The 19,226-nt window shown below is 21.3% G+C and overlaps 1 protein-coding gene across 1 annotated transcript; it reads left to right on the top strand.

The window, feature by feature from the left end:
* Positions 1–911: 911 nt before the first annotated feature.
* BO85DRAFT_369380 (uncharacterized protein) lies at positions 912–1,132 on the top strand (the record flags this gene model as incomplete). Its single annotated transcript, XM_025655917.1, has 2 exons — positions 912–959; positions 998–1,132. Coding segments are annotated over 2 exons (183 nt in total), but the record flags the coding sequence as incomplete, so codon positions are not given.
* Positions 1,133–19,226: the final 18,094 nt, after the last annotated feature.

Genomic DNA, 19,226 nt, shown 5'->3' with positions numbered 1-19,226 from the left:
TTTTATTATTTCCTCTCTAGTTCCCTAGAAGGGGAGGGGCTGCTGAAAATAATATTTTTAAGTATTTTATTAGCTGTATTCTAGCTAGTATTCAGCTGTTATAATTATAAATATCTTCCTGTTAATTATTTTTTATCTAATATTATTCTTATTTTAATATAATTACTGCTTTAGAGTTTTCTCTCTAGTCTTTCCTTATATTACCTTCTATTTAGGCAGGTATTAAAATATCTTAAGCTGTGTAGTAATTTCTTTATATAATAAATAAAAACTTCTAGTCATATATTACCAGAGAAAATCTAATATTAGTAACTATAGAGTTACAAGCAAATCCTCTTATATCTTTTCTATTAATATTGATAATAATAAACTATTCAAGTCTGACTTCTCTGGAATTAATCTTACTAAACTGGAGTATTTATCTTCAGCAGCTTAAAAAATTAATTAGAAAAAGTTAAATTAAAGTACTAGAATATAATTATCAGAAGTAGACTTACTAGATATAGAATATATCTACTAGATCTAATATTAAGTCCTAGATAATAATACAGATAAGAACCTGGCCTAGATACTAGAAGATTATAGCTAGTCTAATAACATGAAGAAGTTAAAATATTAATTAAAAAAGTATTAGATTTAGTAAATGATCAGAATATTAATAAAAACTTATAATAAATTATTTTTAATTAACTGATATGCCTTATCTCAGATTCTGTTAAGTTAAAGTAAGAAAGCTGTCCGGTAATCTAAAGTAAGAAAATATAGAAAATATATTATATAAAATATCTTTAAATAATATATATTAATTTCTGAATTAGTATTTAAAGTTGGAGTATAATCCTGATAATTACTGTTAAAAAAATTATAAAAAGACCAGTATTCTTGATATAGATTAGAAATACTTTTAAATTTATTACACACAGATTACTAAGCATAAAATAAGTAAAGAGATAGAAGAAGTAGTTTATACAGTTTATTTTTCTATCTTTTAGCTAAGGCTTACTCTGACAAAAATAGACAAGATATAAGATATTTAATTAATAAATATAATCTTAATAAACAACCGCAGGTAAATATTCCTGTATATATTAAAGATATAGTCCTATTTAATAAGATAATTCTTTTAATTTAAGAAAAATAATTCTACTTAGGATTCTAGTAGATTATTTTATATCTATATAATATTATAGAACTATTTACTATTAACTAGAAACATATAATTCTTAATCTTTAATTTAAGTATTTATAATTATTACTCTAGCAGGATCTGCACGGGAGACCTCTGGTATTAATAATTAAATTTCAGCCTAAGTTTATAAAAAGTATTCTAAATATATTAAAGCTATAGATAATATCTAATATTATATACAGCTAGTTATATATCTCATGGCTTATCTGTTATATTTAGATTAATTAATTACTTAGCAATATATTCATGCTATTTAAAATTATTTATAATATATTACTTGTCTTCAGTCTATATATCTTATTTCTAATTATATTATTTTATGTTTAAGTGTTTAAAGTATTTTACTTAATTTTAATAGAAGATCTACAGATATTACTTATTAAGAGTAGCTGACAGGAAATACTATTTCCTCTAAAAAAAAATATAAATAATTATTATATCTTTCCAAGAGTCTAAATAATTAATAATCAGTCCTGTATTTTATAGAAAATACTTATAAATAGAAGTATATTTAATATACAGCTCAGGATGTTTAATAAGATATACAGCTTTCTTAATTATTTTTTCTCTTACCAGTTCTAATATAGAGGAGGAGATTTACTTAATAAAAGTAATAGATAAACTATAAATACTAAGATTCTTCTTTATATAGCGGGCATACTAAGAATTTTATCCAGATTTTATTAATAAAGTATAATATAATATAATCATAAACCATGCTATTAGCAGTATATTTATTAAGTATTATTATCTCTATTAACATACTAGTTTACAGGAGATTATATATAATCTTAATTCTAATAAGAAGTTTTTAAGAACTGTGACTCAGATAAGTTATTAAATTAATCAGAGATAATTATAATATCTAAATAATTTTGATCAGATATTAGTGGAAAAAGATCTAGAACTATAATCAGCTATATATTAGTTATCTAAGTTAGAAACTTAGTATAGTAACTAACTTCATAATCCAGTCTTGCAGGTAATGCTGGAGAACTAGAAATATTAAATCTATAATATATACTAATATCTGCAGGATAAATAGCAGAAAAAAATACACCATGATTTTAGTTAAAAATAGGCAGTAATTAATATAGAAAGACAGCTAACTAGTAGAGCTATCAGTAATAATTCTATATATAAGATATTATAGAAGGAGTTTACTATACCATTAGAACAGATTCTTTTTATAAAAATATTCTTTACTTAATCTATTACTAATTTATTAAAAGATAAGTAGACACAGTGCAATAAAACTGTTATAACTAGAATAAATTACTGTAGCTTTCAGAAAAAAGGCCTTTTTTAAAAATAATTAAAGTATTCTACACAGTCTAATAATAATAACATAGTTTTATCTCTGCTAGCTCAAAAGAAAAAGACTAAAATATAGTTAACTATACTGTAAAAGAAGGAATATAACTCTAGTAAACACTAAATTCTAAATATAAAGTAAATATTCATATACTTCTAATATTATAAAATATACTTTAACTATAATAGAGTAAAAAGGCATTTTCAAATATTATATTTAAAAGATTAAAAATATAATTTTTATGACCTGTCTATACTGCATGAGATATATTTATAGAAATATACTAGAAATATCTATAGCCTTTAAATATAAATATTAATATTATACTTATCTAATATTCAAGACTCTTATATTATTTATATACTTTTCCCTCTTTTATCATAATTAATATATAATTAGTAAAGCTCTGGTTGGGTCATTCTAAGATTATTTAGTTTAATAAGATATTATGTAGAGGAATAGACTATTTATTTTTCTGGATTTCTTTATAATAAATCTATAATATTTAAAGTAATAAAAATATATAATAAAATATCCCTGAAACTCTTACAAAAATCTACTTTATATATATAAAAATATTTGACTTATAAAACTAAATCATAACAGGTTATATTGCTACCAGTAGCTATATTATACTTTTCTATAATTCCTGATATCTTGATTAACTACTAGTCTACTACTAGTACTATCTATAATTAGTACCAGGGCTATAAGTCCAATAACCTGGGTTAAATATATTCTTAAATACTAAGAAATCACCCAGACTCTGGCTATACAGGCCATGATTCTTGTACTACTAAATTATCTAATTAATTTATTATAACTAGACTTTATAATTTATCTCTCAAGATCTTAATAATAATCTTCTAAATTCTATCTTTTTCAGTAATTCTATTAACTTGCCTTATTTCTTGATATCTTTATATTATTTTATTATTTTTTCTTATTTCTTTATTCTATGTATAATATAAGATATTATGGTTTCAGAGAAGATTATAATTATTTCTAGAAACTATTATCAGAAATAATGCTAGGTAATATATAAAGTCAGTTTCTTTTAACAGAATTAAGGAAATTCTGTCTCAGGAATTTATATATTTATATAAATTTCTGTCTTAATTATTATTACAGCTATCTAATATACAGCAGCTTGCAATTTCTAGGGATTTCTATTTCTTATTTATGCTGAGTAATTTTCTATTCTAATATTTAAAAGAGCTTTACTGTGTAGAGAGTAGATCTGTAATATAAAGAATTATTTATCTTTTTTTATGGTTATCTCTGTTATTATTAAGAAAATATTATTATAATATACTGTAGTTACCTGCAACTAATCTTCTAATTAAATAAATTTTACTAGATAAATATAATCTTAATATAGAATCTTTATATATAATAATCAGAAGCTGTAAGTATCTAGTAAACTTATAGTATTATTATTTTTTATTATATCTAATTTTTCAGATATCTATCTCTCTTAACTTATAAAATATATATACAGCACTTCTTATTCACAAGTAAAGTTTAAAGAAACTTATTATTAAAGACTGTAAGAATAATATTACTTAAAATAAGATTTCTAAATATAGATCTTTCAAAGACTTTCCCGCTCTTAATAAACTAGAAGTTGAGTATAATATTTTTAATATATAACTTTCTTTATTTCTATTAGTATATTCAGTAGTTATCAGATATTATAATTTTATTATAGTACCAGATATAATATCTTATTTAAGTAGATATTTAATAGTAGAACTAATCTAGTTTAACTATATAAATAAGAGTATTAGTTATTTTATTTAATATTAACAGAATCTAGGGATAATACAGAAAGATATCTAGGTTAAATCTGTTAATCATGACTAGACTCCTTCTGAATATATATATTATATGTAAAGATAATCTTGGCAGTTATAGAAAATCAGCTTAAATTAATATATTACTAAAGACTCTTTATTAGTTATCTTTCTATTTATTATAGTATTACTTTTATCTGTCTAAGAATAGTATTTTTTTTTTACAATTTTTATATTACTTCTATACTATTTCTTTCTTAGCTAATCTATATAATTATAATCTGAACATACTACAGACTAGAAGTATAATTAATATATTAAGATTTATATCTGAAAAATAAGGAAAATAAATATATAGAGAAGCTGCAGAAGATTTTATAAGATTATATAGTATAAAATAAAGAAATTCTTATATAGTAATTTTTAATCACTACTTTACAGGGTTATCTGATAATATAGACTAAATATATTTTTACTTTATATATATATAATCAGATGCTGTTTTGGCCTACTAGTAATTAATTTTTAAAAATTTACTAAAGAAACTAGAATCTATTATATAATATAGCTAAAGAAATCTGGTATATAATAAAGATACTGAGGAAACATGCTTAATATCTATTAGATATTTACTAAAATATTTAATTAACTGTTATCTTAGCTATAGTAAATACTTTTATATTACTTTATTAGCAAAATGGGTGACTCTAGTTAATAAGATTAATACTTATGATCCCAGTGGAATAACTACTTTTTTAATAGCAGAAATTATAAACCTTATTAACTAGTTATTAAGTTAATTAGATAATAAGAATCTGGAATTAATTAGTATTTACAGAAAGTCTTATTCTATAGTAGTAGTCTACTTTTTCAGATATCTAGATATAGCAGACTAATAAGATCTTATTTCTTAATCTTTAGCAGGATAACTGTAGATTTAAAGATATTATTTTATCTTCAAGATAATATTTAAATATTCTCTGCAGATAAGTAAGAGCTGCTTAACTATTCTCTAATTAACTTTAACCTTATGGAAGATATTATATAATATTAATATTACTTTTCCATAAGGGAATTAAGAATTATACTTTATTTTTAGTTCAGTATTAATAATAATTATTATAATTTTAATCTATATCTAAAATATAAATTAAATAAATAAAATAACAGGATTATATAATGTATTAAGTTACTGGTTTACAGGAATAAATTAAGAATATAATATTTATCCAGTTTTCTGAATTTAAACAGTTATAAATATACCAGACTTATATTTAAGGCAGGATTCCAGTACTCTTCTGAATAATCCTGTTAAATACTTTGATCTTCAGTACTGAGGATTACTATGGTAGTCTAAAGAGTAAATAAATATTTTTATCCTATAATTAATAGTATATTTTAGGAAGCTGTACTATAGTAAGCTTGTTATTTATAGCTATCTTTAAATTATAAGAATCCTGCTTTATATACTGATATATCTTTATTTCTTCTATTTCTTCTTATTATTTTTAATTATTTTTTTTTTAATTATTAGCTTATCTATACTTGTATAAAGTATAAATACATTAGCTATTTATATAATTATAGCTAGTAATATCTTTGCTGGGCTCTTTCTAATCTAAACTCTTTCTATTCTTATGAACTAAATAATTTTATTTTCTATTTTAACTTTTTAATATCTAATCCTCTCTTTTATTATTTATAAATATCAGCTTTTAAAACTGTGGTCTTAAGTCAGTGTTCTTTTGTATATATTATATACTATAATTAATATTTTTTTTATTCTCTTTAAAATAAAATCATTAGCTGGTACTGGATATCAGGCAGAAGAATTAATTCTAATTAATCTGATTTTTCTATTATTAGTAATCTATCTAAGTAATTTAGCTGATTTTCTTAGTATTATCTGGCATATCTATTACAAAATTCATTATACTACTGGTTAGATAATTATTATTTTACTATTATTTTATATTATTACAGCAGTTCAGGATCAGTAATTTAGCTTTCTACTTAATTAATTATAAAATTTATTTACTATGATTATATGTCTTCTCATTCTTATTATTAACTTTAACTAATATTGGTCAGGGTACTATATCACTAGGTATTTTTATTCTATTTTCTATTTTATAATTTTATTAGTAATTATATAAAATCTTTCTCTGAGAATATCAGATCCTGATAAAGACTTTTATCTATAATATCTAGTATTATCTTCTAATAAAGAGCAGCCCTCCAAAGCTTTATTTCTGGATTATTATAAAGATATTAAGATTAACCTTATACTTACAGCTAATATTATTATTATATTAAAACAGGTTATTTACTGGCTGTAGTACTCCCAGGGTCTTCATATTCTTTATTTTTAGAAAATCAAAGAAAAGTAGTCTTACTGTAATAATTATCTGGATTTATATTCTCTTATCTTGACTAGTCTATATTAAAACCAGATAATATATTAATCTCTGGATATTATTAGTTAATTTATAATTATGGACACAGATATACTTATTTATAGTTATATTATAGTCTCACAGTAGACAGGAAATCATGGAGCTATTTATATAACTATAAAATAGTTTATCTGCTAATCTTATTAATCATGTCTTAGTAATTATAGAAAACTCAGTATTTTTCTTAGTCTTATTTACTGGATCTCATAAAATAAGTAAGGATATTAATTAATATAAAAGTATCTTATTTATCATAAATAGATTTAGAATAATTACAGTAATTCTGTATCTTAAGAAAATGATTTATAGTTATAATATCTATACCCTACAGATTCACCAGCTTTACTTAATATAATAAATAAAGTCTATTAGTGAGAGTAACAGTCTATAAATTCTTAATAATACTAGTTAATAAGGTAAACATAATAATGGCAGTCCAGGACTTACTTAATAGTCTTTTTAAAGATAATATTATAGATAAAGACTATGTTTATAATAAATCTTAATCCCTAGAAAACTTTATCTTATACTGATAAGAATCATGATTCTAGATTTTTAATATATTTATCTACATAAAGAATGGTCTTATATATAGTAAAATATTTTTTAAAAAACATAAATAAGTCTGCCTTTACTAAGACATGCTTGATTATAGAAGTATTATCTTACTAAAAATATCTAGTAATTAGATTAAAAGACTGCTAAATATCTAGGACAAGCAAGATTAGATACTAGTAATAGATAAGAATCTCAATCAACTCTGTTAATAAAACATACTGAATTTTTTTATTAATCTTTATAATAAAAGATCTTAGAGATTATATACAGAAGATTATCTGAGATTATCTGTATCAGAATATAAAGTTTTTAGAAATAAAGTACTAGTCTAATACTGGTTAAGCTATTAAATAATAAGTTTGATATATGTGCGGGCTGCAGTATACTAAAAATAGAGAGGACCAGTAATACTGTGGATAACAAATAGAATCTACCATGGCATGCTTAGCGGTAAATACAGTACAGAGTAATAGCTGTTTTTTTTTTTTTTTTTTTTTTTTTTTTTTGGGAAAGACAATGATAAAACATAGACTAGAAATTTAATTTTTACTATTTAAATCTTTCTGTTTAGTTGTAGGTGGTACAGCATATTCCTTAATATTTATAATAATAAAGTAGGTAGGGCAGTTGTATCTTTCATTCTCAGGATTATAATTTTAGTATTTAGACTATAATTCTTTAATATTTTACTTCTTTACTTCTTTATTACTTTTAACCATTACTTTTTAATTACTCTTACTAAGGTCTAGTCAGTCTAGTTCTTTAATAAAAAGAAGTTAATTTTCTTCTTTTTCTATAATATTTTTATCTAACCAGTTTTTTTAATATCTTTCTTATTATTCTCTATTCTATTATTTATTATTATTAGTTATTCTTGCAGGCCGGCTCTATTAAAATAATTATTATTATAATTAATCTTCAGATAAGTAAGACTTATCTAATCTAGTTTTATTTATTTATTTTTTTTAAAAAAGATCCACCAGAACAACAGGCCAGACTAGGATAAGAATATATATTCTAATATAAGTAAACCCTCTGTAATACTTATTATACTATAAATAATATTTATTTTAATACAGCTGGTTAACTAGATTAGCAAATATTTCAAGTAAATTAGATAACTAGATAATTTATAGAAAACAGATATCTTGATACAGGCTTAAAATGGGAGATTTATCTAGTAGCATATTCTGAGTACTAACTAAAGGATTATATTCTTAATATATCAGGATAGCTATATAAATATATTTATTATTTTAATTATCATAGAGATAAGTCTACTTTTTCTAGTTATTCTCAGTAATTAACAGATTATATTATAGGTATATTTGGGAATGATGTCTATTATTCTAGAAATAATATAACTTTATAAAATTAGATAATCAAGATATATTTATATATAATTCTTACTTTTTTTAATTTATTCAAGATCTAGGGACTGATTTAGAGCAGGTCCAGAAATTAAGAAAGTCTCAAATAACTGATATTTAGTATAGATTTAAATATACTAGCTTCATGGAATGCTTCCAGGTATAAGAAGTTATCTAGAATAATATTTTATCAGATAATAATTCTCTTTATTTTAATCTGCTTACTGCCACTCTGACATTCTAATCTAATTATATATTTAATATTTTTAAAGATATAGATACTGTATAATTCTTTCTATCTTTATTTAATATCTATTTATCTATAAATGATCCCAGAACACTGGTTTCTTTAAATAATATTCTATAAACATGTATTGATCCTGATCTGTAAATAAGTAATATATATAATAATTAAATATTAAGTATTACTGAGACATCTAATATAAGCCAGTTTTTTATAGTCTTAAGAATAATTTCTGTCAGTACTCCTTTATTAATCCCCAGGATAATATTACCTGCAGTAACTATTTCTATACTTAGACTTAATAAAGCTATATCTAGCTATTCAATATTTTCTATTATATATTTTAACTCTCTACAGATAGGGAAATGAATTCTTCTAAAAGTAGGAGTTATTATACTTAATCAATTAATTAAGAGAAAGAGACTAGATAGTAATCTATTAATATAATTAAAAATAATAATAATTATAATTAAATTAAAATAGATAATTCTTTATTTATTATAATCTTACACATTCTATAAAGTAAATAAATTTAAGAAAAAATAAGATTAGAAAATCCAGAAAATTCTTAAGATATAAGTCCAGCTTTCTATAAAGGACTCTTGCAGAGTACTTTAATCTCTATTAAATAAATAAAATAATAATATATTACTTAAATTACATGCACTGGGACTTCCTATCATCTAGAAAAATATAAAAAGAGCTGTAAATTATATTTATATATTTAATATTTATATAATAAAACTATTTCTTGACCCTATCACAGAGTAAATCAGACAGATATTACTTTACTTTAATTATAAAAATCTCTGTAGTTATCTATAAAAGTACTCTTATATTTCTATATTAAAGCTAATAATAATATTTATTCTTAATTTAATACTTAATATTTATTCTAATAATTCTTACAAATTAATACTAATACAGTCTTATTATAATAAGATATCTGGTTATTATATATAATAAGATAGATAGTAATAGAAGCTTATAGAAATCTTAAAAATTAGTATTCTACTAATAAGTAATAATTTTCTAATAAATATTATATATATATCTGGATCAGCTCACTCTGTGACTTAATTAATCTAAAAGTTCAGGTATAATGATATATTCAGTAATAATTAAATAAATACTCTTATTACTTTTATCTTATATATTTAGCCAGGTATTATTTATATTTTCTATATATTAAAGCGCGTGGTCAAGTCCCTCATATTTAGCCAAGTTTTGGATGACCTCCGGACAATTTTAAATAATAAATCTGGTCTTTTAGAATAAAATAAGCTGGTCTGTATTTATATCAAGAATAAGATAATAATAATATATCAATAGATAGAATATCCTTGGACTAAGATTAATACTAAGAAATATATAAAAATAAAAATACAAGAATTTCTTGCTAGAGTACTGGAAATATAATACTATTCTAGTAACTATTTACCTACCAACCTACTGAGATAATGGGAGGCTTGAGCCTGATTTTTTTATCCATTATTATTTATATATATAATCTAAATATACTTATCTTATTTTTTATCCAGCTCTGGTTTTTACAGGAGCTTGATATTAATTACTAATCTAGATAATTTTTATATTTTTAATTACACTCCAGAATAATTAATTATTATAAAGTATTCCCGGATTTATAGATAAGAATATAAGTTAATAATATTCTAATATAGAATAGAATCTTTAAAAAATATCATGAACTAAATAGTCTCAGTCTCATGGTTATCTGTATTAAGACTATATAATCTAAAAACATATTAAATCAATATTATCTATATTTATAATAGTTAATTAAACTTATTTTAAATTAATTATATAAACTATCTTTTACCTGTTTCCAAGATTATTCTGTCAATTAATATAGTAATATTTATCTTATTTATTATTATCTAGTATATATAAATAGAATATACATACAGATATTAGAATAAACCATGCCAAGCTAATAAGATCTCTAGAAAATTAGTGAATTTTTATTAAAAGATACTGCTAGAAACCAGTAAACAGCTTTTAAAATAAAATAAAAGCTATAAATCCTTTTTGATTCTTTAAATAAGCTTATTAATATTATTATAGAGAGAAATTCAAGAATAATTAAATAATTCTATTATTAATTAAGATTATTAATCCTAATAGCCCTGTTATCTTTAATATATTTTTATATTAATTATATCATAACCTGTGATACAGGAATTAAATTATCTATTTAAATTCTATTTACCAGCCAGACAGTAAAGTAATCAATCTGTACTAAGAATCCTAATTAGAAGACTTTCTAAGCTTAATCCAAGTAATGATTTTACTAATTTAGATCTTTTCTTCAAGATTTATAAGAATACTAGAGTAATCTATAGAACTATACTAGAAATTCTAGATAATAAGATATAATAATCCATTAATAATCTGGAAATAGTTAGTGATTATGTATATCTGCACAGGATTAGATAAAAAAAACCTAGGATATAATAGCAGCTAGCTGCTACTAGTCTGGAAAGACTTTATAAATAATAATATAATCTAGAATAAATAAATAGAATTTATTAAAAGTATACAGGGTATCCAGAATATAGAAATACTTCTAAATAAAGACTATATTTTTATAATATATAGAACAGAGAATCTCCAGGATTTTATTAATATTATTACAGGAATACTGATAAATTATCTAAATAATATAATAGCTAGAGTACTAGATATATACAGAAATAGTACTAGCTAAGTTATATTTATAATATTTTTTAAAAGTATTCCTTGGAGACTCTACTTATATAACTAAATCTAAACTTATATTATTTTCTAATCTACTAATTACTAGAAGAGCCAAGGCTTATTATAGATCCCAGATAATCTTATAATTTAAGTCTGTGAGTAAGGGTATAGCAGATCTTTTATTTAAATATACTATAAATAGATCAGATTTCTTAGACTTAGATTTAAGCTTAGATAATAATAGTATAGTTATTTTAATATTAGATAATTATTTAAACAGAAGAACTTTATCTACTAGATATTAAATAGCCTGATTCTTATTTACAGGCTGTATAATAAAGTTAAGAATATTTAGTTCTAATAAATAGAAATAATAATAATAAAAGATAATACATATAACTAAGGGCATAGTTTTAAGTTAATCTAGACTAGAATTACTGCAGGATCTTAGAAATTACTAAAGAAAACTTATATATAGAACAAAGAAATTCTATAATATTATTATAATAAAGAATCCATTTAATATATATATATTTTTACTATTAAGTTAATTTTTCTTTTATTTCTATTAATATTAGCTTTTATTTCTATTCCTATAATACAGTAGATTCTATTTACAAAGAAAAAAATCTGATTAGTAATAAAACAGTACTTAAAATATCTAAAAACAGCTAAGATTAATATTAATCAAATTTAATTTAATTTATTATTACCACGGGACCTAGATCCCAAAAACTTAGATTAGTTCTATAAAATCTTCTATAAAAACTGATATTATTATCTAGATATTAATAATCATATCCCCATAATTATGTTTTAACAGGATCTTACTAATGTATTATAGAAGATAAATATTCTATAATAATTATTACTAACTAATAATACTCACTAATATTCCCAACTAGGATTTATAATAAATTAACTATAAATCTTTTATAGTTATTATTATATACAGATAGAAATTAAAATACTTCTTCCAGCTAATTACTAATAAACAGTTGATCTTTATATAAATAATATATATTATAGAATTCATCTCTTTAGTATTTATAGGGCTGACTATTAAGTAAATATTAATAAAGAATTGAGAACTTTCTTAATAAAAAAATATATTAATCAGAAAAAACCAACTAACAGAGAAATATATTATAAGATCTGATAATATAAGAATAAGAATAATAAAATCTTCTAATAACAGTAATTTATACAGTTATCACCCAGTAATCAGGACTGCCTGGATCAGTTAAATAATAAAAAAAACTATTATCTCTGGTAAGTCTTTAATTAATTACTACTAATCCCTAGGCTTTGATTATATAGAATAAGAATAAATATATTTTACCAGTTAATTATTACAGATTATATTAAAGTAAGTTCTAAAATCTCTATTTAATATCCTGTTAATTATAATTCTTACTACTTTATAAAAGATCCTGATTTATCTTAACTATATCAGATACTTCTAGTCTTCTATAATTAACTCAAATCTTGATTTAATAAAGAAGATTAATCTAAATATTATTAATATCCTATATTTACTAGCACCAGGAAAATCCTATACTAATATTAAATCAGCCTGTGGCCTGATTCTAAATAATCAGATTTTTATTTAATTTAATAAGAAAAAACAAGAAATTATATAAAGCAGAATAAAGAATTTTAACAAGCTAATTCTATTCTTGTATACTTTTTTTAAAGATTTCAAGTATCTTAAAAACTATATATATTATATAAAGCAACTCTTTAGCCTATTAACTAAGTCTGTCTAGGAAACTATAAGATTAATATTTATTCTATCCTTAAATTTGGAGGGAGGAGAGTATGTAATTCAGATTTCTAAATCTATTTTCTAATATTAGTAGATAACTAATATAAAGTATCTTAATATAGGATATTTACAGATATAACTATATATAATATAATATTATTCTCTGATACCTTCAGATCTAAAGAATATTAATAATCTATTAGTAAAGCCAATTTGTACTAAAGCTAATAAAAAAATAATCTATAAAATAGCTGAACTTACTTACCAGCTCAGATTTAAATTCCCAGAAATTAATATATTAATTAATAAATCTCTAAATTATCAGATTACAAGAACAGCTCTGCTGCAGGCCAGGAAACCTAATTAATTCTAATATAATATTTAGTATTTTGAAATCTTTGTTAACTATATTATTAATTATTTTATTATAATAATACCTGACTAGCCTGAAATAATATATAATCTTTTTACAGACAGTACTGTGAAACCCTGGACTTATTATAAGATATTATAAATATAAATCTATAAATAAGATAATTCTTTACTGTTTCTGGATTATTTACACACTGATAATATTAGAATTACTGATATAATCACTAATTTTTATATTTATTAATATATCTATTTTTCCTTCTTCAGAAGACCTGTACTACCTGGATTTACTAGTAGTAATTAAACTAAAGAGACTTCCTGAAATATTTCTTGGTTACTATTATTTATCAAAGAAAATAATTTATTTAATAATTATTAATCTACTCCGCTAGCAGCTTTATTCAGGATATTATCTTATAAAAAATAAAAATAGTTACAGGAGCAGAAAGTCTGATAAAATAAGAAATAATATATTTTATCCTACCAGCAGGTATTAAAAATCAAAAAGAAATATAATATTATAAAATAAAAAGAAATATAGAATACTTAGATATACAGGCATCAGGTATATCTAACAGAAAAAGAAAATCATAAATCTGAGAATTATAATCCCATAGAATTAAAGTATTTAAATACTAAACTCTCAGATCAGGATATATTAGATTATTTATTCTAAGAAATCTATAGCAAAAGTATATAAGATAAATTAATGAATTCTATATCTTTTTCTATTATCCCAGGAGAAGTAGATATCCTTAACTATTATATAAGAGTTTTATCTAAAATAATTCTATTTATACAAGACTCAGACAACAGATTAGTAATAGAAAATCTATCTCTGGATAATAATTCCAAGAATTAGATATATACTGATTATCTACTATAATCACAGTCACCAGAATTAGAGGATAGAAATTCTTTAGATATTAACTGTTCTAGTAATTAATAACCAGACTTAAATAATTATATTAACCAATTCATAAAGGCCCAGGAAGAATAAGAAAGATTAAAAAAGAAATTAGATTATAAATAACTTAAGAAAAAGTTTAATCTCTTTTACTAAAAGTAGCCAGTTCTAGAACCATTATCTAGATCTTAAGAAAAATAAAATTTATTATTAATCTTCCCTAACAACTAACCAGCAGACATGATATATAATAATAATCTTATAATATAAGATTTATTATCAGCTTCTTATTATAAAGAACAGCTGAGTCTTTCTACAAATAATACTAGACTATTAATCCTAGAGACACTATAAATACTAGTTTTAATAAAGATTTTCTTCTAGAAATTTACAGGGAAATGGAAGAAATCCTGTTATATATAAATAAATTCTATTATCTAATAACTAGTAGAACAGATAACAAAAAAGTATTTATAAATAAATTATTTACTGTATAATTAGAATCTATATAGTCTTAGCCCTGTTTAATATTATTATACAACTATTATTAATAATAATAATATTATATTTATAATATTTAAGTAAGAGGAGCAGAGGCTCACAGCTAAAGACTAAATTTCTAAAAATAAGTAGCTTTTATTATTAATCTCTCAAGTACTAACAGAATAAAAATCTTATAATAATTATAAGAATATGAGCACCCTTTCAGATCTAATTTAGAAATATATAACTTAACTTATAAAATTATAATAATTAAGAATCAGATTATCCCGGAAGAAACTTCTCAGAGTAGTTAATATTATAAAAATTATCTCTTATATTAATCTATAGAATATATAGATATTTTCATATATTATACTATATTCAGAAATACATGAGACTATACTTATAGTTATATTATTATAATAATTTATATAACTTATAACTATTAGATCAAAAGAATACTCTTATAAGAATAATTCTCTTGTAAAATTCTTTTTATAAAAAGATTAGTTATATAAAAATCTACTTAAAAATAACAATCATACAAGAGGAACTGAAATATATAAACTAATTTATTAAAAATAATATATTTTATTATAGTTATTTTATATATAATTAAATCATAATATATATATAATATAGAGATCAAGGAAAACTGTTAATTATCCAAACAGACTATTTTTTTTCTAAAAATTATTCTACTTAGATTAACTTATTCTAAGATAATAGCCTAACTTTATTACAGTAATCTATATACTATGGTTACAGATACTTTTATATTTAGAATATATATTTAAACTATTTTACAACTATTTAGACAAGCGCCAGAATCTCTAGTAAAAATATAATTTCTAAATAAACTTTTTTTCTAGAAGAGAAAGAAATTTTTATAACTAATAATAATAAACCAAGCACAACTAGCTTTTTGATAATTTATTATTAAAAGATTTCTATATTATCTATTATAATATATACAGGGAGCAGTATATATTAATTTTATTATTTTAAAACTTTCAGTTAACCAGCTTATACTGGGTTACTTTTAATATCCTTTTATAGATGATACTAGCTTATATAAGAGAAATTATATATTATATTTTAAGAATACTGCTTTGTAATTTTAACAGCCATTAATTATCTCCAGGAACTAATAATAATCTTAATTACTAATTTTCTAGATAAGGACAGAACAGAGTGCTTTATATTTTTTTAAAATCTAATATTTAATAAAATTATAATTTCTAATTATCATTAGAGTATATTTAAAAAATAATAATATATTAATAAATAAAGAACAAAGTAATAAATATTATTAATATAATCTGGAGCTTTAGAAGAAATAGTAAATAACTTAAAAATAATATATAATAATTCTATTTACTATATAATTCTTAAGAAAGTAAATATAGTGGTTGAGATCAGGATAAGATAAAGAAAAAAAATAATAATTATTAATATTATTATAAGTACCAGATCCTGCGTAATAATAGGAAAATATTTTTCTATAATAAAAACAAATTATTTTTATTGTTTTAAATCAGAGTATTAAACCTGCAAGATATTTGAGATCCTGATTATTAGCTAGAAGAGACTTATAAATATAATAAATAAAATATTTATAATAGATAGTATAATTATAATCTAGGACTAGATTAACAGTCTAGTTATAATATATCTTGTACTAAAAATCAATATTTAGAATAATAGATATATTAGTATATAAATCTTAAATAATATAGTTAATAACTTACAGGTATCAGACAGGAGCTTTAAATAATTACTGTTATATTTACTATATCCAGTATTATTATTAATTACAGTCTCTGTAATACTATTATCAATATAGATTAGATGGTCTGTATCAAGTTAAATAGATTATTAAGATTAAGTAAGTAGAAAGGCTTACTAATTATATTATTAGCTTATATTGATTAGATTAAAAGATTATCTATTAAAAATAGAAAATTATTATTTTCTAGCTTAATGGGATTATCTGAAACCTGTTAATAAGAAAATAAGAAAGAATATTATAAAAATTACTAATATTATCATCTGTCTAAGTATAGTTAAGAAGACAGATACTGCTATCAGATAATAAAAGACTACTAAAGTTAATTTTTACAGGATTGCCTAAGGATCTATTAATAAATTCTATATATAGATAATAATATTATTTACTGTAGCTTCTACTTAAAAAGTGACTTAGAATCAGATTTAAGTTAGTTCCAGACTGTTTACCAGTAATAAACATTTTAAATAAATATACTAAATATTATTAGTTTATTTATATGATTATATTAATATTTTATTATATTTATAGGGGTAAACCATGTGCCAGGCAGTCTATTAAAAATTATTAAACTAGTATAATCAGAATTACTAGATATAGCTAGGATTTCTAATAGTATTAATAAGATACCAGCTCCTAGAAATCTGTTTAAGATATTATAGTTTAATATAATCAAAGATTATGTTGGATTAAAGCCTGGTAAAAATAAATAAAAAAATAAAAAAAAGAGAATCTGGGAGCAGCTAGGTCATATATTTATATTCTAATAATACTATAAAAATTACTTGAGAGCCTTACTGTAGCTATTTTTATATTAAAAAACTATTAATATCTAATAATATATAAATTAATTAAATATATTAGACAAGACTTATCTGCTACTCATGAAATACAGTTATTTTATAAATTACCTGCAAGTCATTCTAAGTAAGATATTATTCTTAGAATAACCTTATATATAATTATGATTAGCCAGATAAAACTACTGATTAAAAGAGAAAACTATTATTTAAACTTTAACCAAAGTCTACAGGCTAGTTAATATCTTAATTATTATTACTAACTCTGCTTATTTATAGAGAATAGTTATAAATTATATTTTATATTAAATACTATCTTAATATAAGCTAGTAAGTAATATCTTATTTCTCTTATACTTATTATACTAATAAAATATTAGATAATATATTTATATATTATGAAACTTCCAGTAAATATTTATATATTTATTTAGGTAGTTAAAGCTGTACAACCTGTACTATTTTAAGTTTTATTAATTTTAGAAACTGTAGTCTTGATAATTAGAATACCTATATTTAACTAAAAATAGCTAGTCTTATATTACAGTATACTTGTTATAGTATACTTATAATTATAAATATATTAGCAGTAATATCATGGGTCCTGGAAATCATAGTTTTTAGATAAAAAGTATAATATCTTGAAGTTTATTATTATATAAAATATAAGATTATATAATCTATAAATACCAGAGAAACAAGTTATATCTTTATTAAGAATCTGGACTAGTTCTATCTTACTATTATAGAATTTAGATATAAAGATTAGTAAATTAGTTTATTTAAGATTATTAAATAGTCTGATATTTCTAGAGTATATAGTCTGAATAAAATATATTCTATAACTTATAATATCAAGATAATTAACAAGATTAGTCCATAACAGAATTACAGGTAAAAACATTATATTAAAGACTAGAATCAGAAGCTTGAGACATAAAACATATACTCTTATTATTATATCAGATAGAATTAGTATATCTTTATTATATTAATTTGAAACTGTAGATAGAATAAATATTATAATTATTAATATCTATAATTCCTGTCTCGAAGAGTGTTTCTGTTAATATAACTAATATTTTAATATATAATATCTCCTTCTTTTTACTGACTAAATACTGTTATAGATAAAGTTTCTGTATTCCAGAAGAATTATCTATAGGAATCTAAGCTTCTGGTCTTTTACTCTTAATAATCATATTTAATAAAACTAGTAGATTTTATTAATTGATTTTAATATTAAAGCTCAAGTAAATGTTTCTTTTATAGATAATATCCATATTATTAGCCTGATCTTAGCATATTTTTATAGTAGTTATAATTTATGGATTAATTATCACTAAAAAAGTATATAAGAAAATCTGTAAGATACTGCTTTAATTTTCTTTTTCTTTCTTAATATTATCTTAATCTGTAAAGTCATGGACTATGATAACCTACAGAAAATATTCTAAAAAA

This window comes from Aspergillus piperis (genome assembly GCF_003184755.1).
Source record: "Aspergillus piperis CBS 112811 unplaced genomic scaffold BO85scaffold_6, whole genome shotgun sequence".
NCBI classification, from domain to species: Eukaryota; Fungi; Ascomycota; class Eurotiomycetes; order Eurotiales; family Aspergillaceae; genus Aspergillus; species Aspergillus piperis.
The sequence above is the reverse complement of the archived record's forward strand: the minus strand, read 5'-3'. Positions and strand labels throughout refer to the sequence as shown.